The sequence below is a fragment of the Crocuta crocuta genome, unplaced genomic scaffold (genome assembly GCF_008692635.1).
Source record: "Crocuta crocuta isolate KB4526 unplaced genomic scaffold, BGI_CrCroc_1.0 scaffold273, whole genome shotgun sequence".
NCBI classification, from domain to species: domain Eukaryota; kingdom Metazoa; phylum Chordata; class Mammalia; order Carnivora; family Hyaenidae; genus Crocuta; species Crocuta crocuta.
The window spans coordinates 3,200,652-3,206,703 of NW_027529425.1; the positions used below are offsets into that span (position 1 = coordinate 3,200,652).

The window sequence follows — 6,052 nt, forward strand, 5'->3', positions numbered from 1 at the left end:
GTGCTTTCCTCCTGGAAGCCGGCTGCGGAAGGGCCCCCGGCTCTGCCCCTGGTTAGCCCAGGGGAGGCCACGGTTACGCACGGACCTTTGGAGACGCTCCTCCAGAAAAGGCGCCGAGGCCAAAGGGCACAGGTGTTGCACATCAGGACAAACAGCACACTGCACAAATTCGTTATTGGGTACCGATCCGCGAGGAGTCTGCCAGGGCTCTTTCTAAAAGTGAGAGCCACAGGGGAGAAAAGAACTGCTAGTGACACGTGTGGCAGTTGGTGACATTTGACATGCATCGAACACTAACCAGGAAGGTAAATCTATGTGGTGAAATGCACACGAATAGGATCTGGTCCTGGTGAAAATTACTTCAAGGAAAAGAAATGGGGGGAAAGTAAAGTTATCTGCACTTTGTAGAAACCCGATCAAGGCATTAAATTGTCCTCAATGGCATTTGCCTTGAAAGTAACTTCCTAGAATGAAATTTCATCAGGGTGGATATCATCCTGATTAAAACGTTTGTGTTCATAAGCACAGGGTCAGAGTGTCCCCTGGGTCAGTGCACAAATGCCGGGGAGCCCTTCTCTGGGTGGAAGGTAAAACTTCCCTCCAGGTCAACCCAGGGTTCCAGCAAGTGCGGTAGCCCTCCATGCTGCCAAGTTCCCATGCCCACGGTGACCTGGCAGTGACCTCTTGCAGAGGAGCCCGCGGCTGAAGCAGAGGGCATTTTGGGAATGCTCTCCAAGGTCTAGGGGAGTGTTCCCCTGGCGGGAAGAGCTCCTAGGTAGCCCCACCATGACCTCCCCAGGACCCACCTGTTCTAGGCTTCTCAGAGCTTGCCCAGGGACTGAGACTATGGGATTGGGGCGCTGAGACCCCGGGGCAGGGTCCTCCTGGGCCAGGCTATGCAAGGGTGTGGTCGGAGAAGACCCGCCTCATCGCTGCGGTGGGGAGGGTGGCAGGGGGAGGCAGAGGGAGAAATTGGGGGACGATGTTTGGAAGCAACAAAAATGCTCTTTACAACGTTTACACAATCATCTGCGGGTGTGTAAGCATTGGCAATGCTCACGCCCGCGGGGAAGCAGGACGCCGGTGGAGGCTGCCTGCCCCTCCTGCCCCCAAGTGCTTCCTGCTCTTGACTTGCCCCGTGTGCGGCTGCTTCGATCCTGCGCCTCTCTTTGCTCCCTGCTTCTCCTTTACTAACACAGCCTGCTACATTTTACACATGTGTTGGTAAGTGAGAAACAAAAATTGAAAAATAAATTAAAGTGAAGAAACCCGTTGTCTCGTCTCTGTTTGCCCTGCTGGGTTTTGTGTCTGGCCACCATTTGATTTCTACGGAGCGTTGTCCTGGTTGCTGCAGAGCAAGGGACGGCTCATGAAGTCCCATGCTCAGCGCTCCTCATCCCACACGCTTCCTTCTAAGCTGAGTCCCTTGGCCTCAGAGCAGAGGATTCAGTATAACCTTGCTGGGAGGGATGGGGACCAGAGGGCAGACACTTGGGGAAGCCAGTTTTGGCATCTCCTAAGGACAAGCTTTAAATCAATTTAGAAGAGGCCCGTCTCCCTTCACTCTGTCTCTGTTTACATTGTTTGTGTGCGATAGTGATTTCCGCAGTCTTTCCAGTGACGGACCAGAGCCAATTCCCTGACTAACCATTCACTAAGGGGATGGGGCGTCAGATCTTTCCACTAGGGCTCTTTCTCCTCCGAGGTGAAGGTCTGGGTCATCTCGTCAGACGGGCCCCCTAGAGCAGCAGAGGTGCTGAAGGCAAGGGGGTCTGGAACATAAGCTAGGGCCTTAAACCCAACCGCAGCAGCAGGGGCGATAGGTGATGCCCTCAGGCCTCTGTCTTCCTCTGTGTTCTTCGCCAAGTAGAATCCGTGTGGGGTGTGAGTGGATCCGTGCGAGGCAAGGAGCGGCCTGGGCAGACATTGATCCTCTGCCCACCTGTCCTTGGGCGAATTCTTCTACAGCCGTGTGGGCTCCCGCCATCCTGGCTGGCTTCCTCCAGAGGCGCCCGTGGCTCTTCCATTGTCCACTGTCTCAGAGAAGGTGAAGTGGCCTTAAGCCGACTCTGAAGACTTGGGAAAGCCCAGCTCCCTGCCTCCCTTTGGGATGACTTTGGGGCACAACTTCCACTCCTGAGGAGCCCCAGGATGCGGTGGAAGCTTCCTCCCTTCTGTGGGGCTTTGCCTGAGACCTCTCCTTCCACCCGCATCCTATGCCGCACGCCTGCCGCCACCAGCTTCCCCTGGCCCTTTCCTTGAGTGGTCGCTGGCACATACCTGCTCTTCTGCAGTCCGCCTCTGGGGACCGTAAGACAGGGGCTTGGTTGGGGAGGCTGTGTCTTGGGAGGAGCTTGCTCCGGGTGCATGGCAGGCAGGCCCCAAGTGTTGACAGGTATCCCGGAAGAGCTCACAGCCCAGGAGGAGAGAGAGACACACCTAAATGGTCACACAATGGGATGAGCTGTGGGGGGACAGAGCAACAGGCTCCCTATGTGGGAGCCAAGTGACCTCACAGAAGTCTTGCTGGGTCATCAGGCATTTCCAAGGTGAGGCCTGGAGGCACTGAGGGGTGGGGGGAAGGTGGGCAGTGAGGGCGGAAGTCACACTGTGCAATGGATCTGAGCCAGAGGCGGCCTGTTGTGATTAGGGACAGTGATTCTGGGGACGGCTGGGAGGTAGGTGCTACAGGAGACAGCTGGTGGAATGAAAGGGAGAGCTAGGGGACTCAATTTTGTGGAATCCATTGGCCCCAGACTCCCACATTCTTCCCATATAGCCCTGACTTCTCCCCAGAACTTTTCAGCATCGCTGTCACCTCTACTTGACTTCTCCATTCCAATAGGCATCTAAGTCCAGCCAAATATGGCCCCTGGAAGGCCCCATCAGTCAGGCGCTGTCCGCTGGGGGGCCTGCCCACCCCGATCCCTGCCCTCATCACCCGACTCTCCCCCACTTTGCTTTTGCCACCTAACCACAAGCCAGCCCTAGTCCCCAGTCCTTGCCACCACCCGCTCCTGCCCTTAGCAGCAGTCTGAGAAGCAGAGAAAAGAATAGGCATCCTCCTCAATGCCCCAGGGGGACAGGGGCCGTGGCACCTGAATCACCTCTCACCCCTGTACTTTTGCCAAGAACAAACATCAGGGGCAGATCCTTGCTGGGGGCCATGGGGCTCCCCACCCACCTGCCCTTCCCAGAATTCCTAGGGCCCCTGCCTGCTGCCCGCACCCCAGACCCACAACCTGAGCCCCTGGGTGTGGAGCTAGGAGGCCACCCTCAGCTCATCCCCATTCCCAGCTCCCAGGGCTGCGTCCCAGACTTGGATTCCTGTGTCAGGAGTGGGGGGATCCCAGTTCCAGAGACACATGATATGTGCCAGGGCCCTGGGCTGTGTGGCGGGGAGGTAGGCTCCTCCTCTCCTCGGCTGTGGCAAGGGCTCCCCTCCACCTGCTACGTGTAATTTCAGCCATGTCTGGTGGTTCTTCGACTTGGATCAGTAGTTGCCACACTCACCTTACCTGTGCCCTCACTCCTTGTGGGAGACTCTGCTTTTCAGTGTTTCGATCCCTCTTCTGCCATTCTGTGCTGGCAGCCAGCTGGGCCTAAGTCGTATGTGTTGGGAGACATGAAAGGAAAATGCAGAGACATGACCGTTAAGAAAAGAAATTTCTTGGGGCACCTGGGTGGCTCCATCGGTGAAGCATCTGACTCTTGATTTAGGCTCAGGTCATGATCTCACGGTTTGTGAGATTGGGCCCCGACTCAGACTCTGCACTGACAGCATGGTGCCTGCTTGGGATTCTCTCTCCCTCCCTCCCTCTCTCTCTCTCTGTCCCTCCCCATTGTGCTGTCTCCCTCCTCCCTCCCTCTCAAAATAAATAAATGAACTTAAAACAAAAGAAATTTCTTAATGCCTGGGAATCTTTTAAAGGGGTCCAGACTCTGGCATATCAGGTGAAAAAACACAATATGAATTAAAAAAAAAAAAAAAAAACCTCACAAAATTACCAAGAATACAACTAGTCTTAATTTTTCATACAACAATCCTATCTGCAAGGGTTTGCAAAAGATAGGGAGCAGGTTGTTTTTGTGAGGGGGTCAGTAAAGAGCTCCACATCTCCTGCATTTTAGGAACTAGTGCGAGACAGAGGGACCTTGGTGTGAAATCCTTCCTGTCTCTTTGTGATGTGTCAGTCACAACAATAACAGTAGAACAGGGTGTCACTTTGTGTTCTTAGCAATTAGGTAAATCTCTCTTTGGGCTGACCCTTGGGCTGTATCTGTGCTACATCAGGAGCTGGAAGGAGAATTCTAAGCTCAGAAGTCTCTAAAATGGAAAACCTCCAGGGAATAAAATAAAATCCAATCTGTAAAACAGAACGGAGCCTGATGCTTATTCTTGGTCTTCGCCTGCGTTGAGTCAGGCATCTTTTACGAAATAGGGATGTTCCTCCAGGGAGGACTTGGGGATTGGAATTCCTGCCACCAGTTGTTATGTGACAACTTTCCTTGTCTGTAAGACGAGAGCCAGAGTGTCAGTGGTTCTGGGCTGTTGTGTGTCCAATGCAATAGGTGGGATAATATGTGTAAACGGGCTCAGCGCATGTTAGACCTCTGGAATATGTTGCATCTCAAGCAAGGAACATTTGGGGTGCCTGGGAGGCTCAGTCTGGCTTCGGCTCAGGTCATGATCTAATGGTTTGGGAGTTCAAGCCCCGCGTCAGACTCTGTACTGACAGCTAGGAGCCTGGAGCTTGTTTCAGATTCTGTGTCTCCCTCTCTCTCTGCCCCTCCCCCACTCATGCTCTGTCTCCCTCTCTCTCTCTCATGTGCATTCTCAAAAATAAATAAACATTAAAAATTTTTTAAAAATAAAGCAAGGAAGATTTGAATGCAAACTATTTTCTCTGGTTGGACGTTCTCTGAGATAAGGCTTTCTAATATTCCAATGTTAAAACATTTAGACACTAGAAATGAAGATTGTGAGACCCCCAGATGGTAGAAGACCATACTTATGCCCTTAGGATCCTCCCCTGCAGGTGGGATGTGGTAGGGTCCTCAGCCAACTCCATCCCAGCCTATAACATCAGACCCCGTGCAGGCATGTCTCTCGGACCTGAGGACCCATTGGTCTCCCAGACTTGGATGTTACAAAAATCTAAGGCTTAGTGAGACCACGCAGAGCCCTCAGTCCCTGGCCAAGCCTGCATCTTCTGATTCCTCCCTTCACTGGCTGGCCACACCATCTGCCTGGAGGCATTGAGACGCAAACCCAGGAGTCCTTCTAGATGTTCCCTGCTTTTTCCTAACACCCTCTGCCTCAGTGAACTATTGTGCCATATTCCACCCTGAAACAGTGGCTAAAAACAAAAGATACTTTGTTATTTCTCGTGGTTCTGCAGGTTGCTTGGGCTCAGCTGGGTGGCTCTTGTGTTCGTATGATGAGATCTGATGGCTGAGTGGGGCTGAGACACAGGTTTGTCATGCGGCTGGTGGTCGATACTGGCAATCAGCTGGGAGCTCAGTGGGGCTGTCCCCTGGAGCACCTACACATAACCTCTCCATGTGACCTCGATGTCTCTCAGCAGAGGGTCTGGGTCCCAAGAGACCAGAGCTTGGGATTGACAAGGCTTTTTAGGATGGAGCCTTAGAAGTTGTATAGTGTCACTTATGCCAGATACCATTGATCAGACCAAGTCTCAATCCCCGCCCAGATCAAGGGGAGGGAAATAGGTTCTGCCTCGCTGTGAGAGGGGCTGCAAGCAATTTCCAGCCATCTTTTATCTACCATATACTCGTTTAGTTATGGACCAAGTTTTGCTTTGAAATTAAGGCCCCAATTTTCATCCCAACTCCTTCCTGGCATGCCATTTCTTCAGTATTCAAGAATCACTGATAATTGTGCTAAAAGCAATAACCACAGGTCTCTGCTTCTCTGTGGGCATCTGGGGTCCCCATCCCACAGCTGCTCGATTGGGTCAGGCCTCCCTTCTCACCTCTGTCCACCACCCATGTGCTGGAGCCGCTCGTCCACTGATCTGATGGTTCCTTA

General features: G+C 52.9%; 1 protein-coding gene and 1 long non-coding RNA gene across 2 annotated transcripts in view; one reads left to right on the plus strand and one right to left on the minus strand.

Moving 5' to 3' along the window:
• The window catches only part of ZNF853 (zinc finger protein 853), a 6,385-nt gene extending 5,679 nt beyond the window's left edge, over positions 1-706 (plus strand). Inside the window, exon 5 of the mRNA XM_077758835.1 lies at positions 691-706. Coding sequence (XP_077614961.1) covers positions 691-706 — 16 coding nt within the window. The remainder of the gene's footprint in view (positions 1-690) is intronic.
• A 498-nt stretch (positions 707-1,204) lies between these two features.
• On the minus strand, positions 1,205-2,439 carry LOC144227166 (uncharacterized). Its single transcript, XR_013333861.1, has 2 exons — positions 2,281-2,439; positions 1,205-2,033 (listed from the first exon to the last, which is right to left on the minus strand). It is a non-coding gene; the product is annotated as an uncharacterized LOC144227166 (long non-coding RNA).
• Between the last annotated feature and the right edge of the window lie 3,613 nt (positions 2,440-6,052).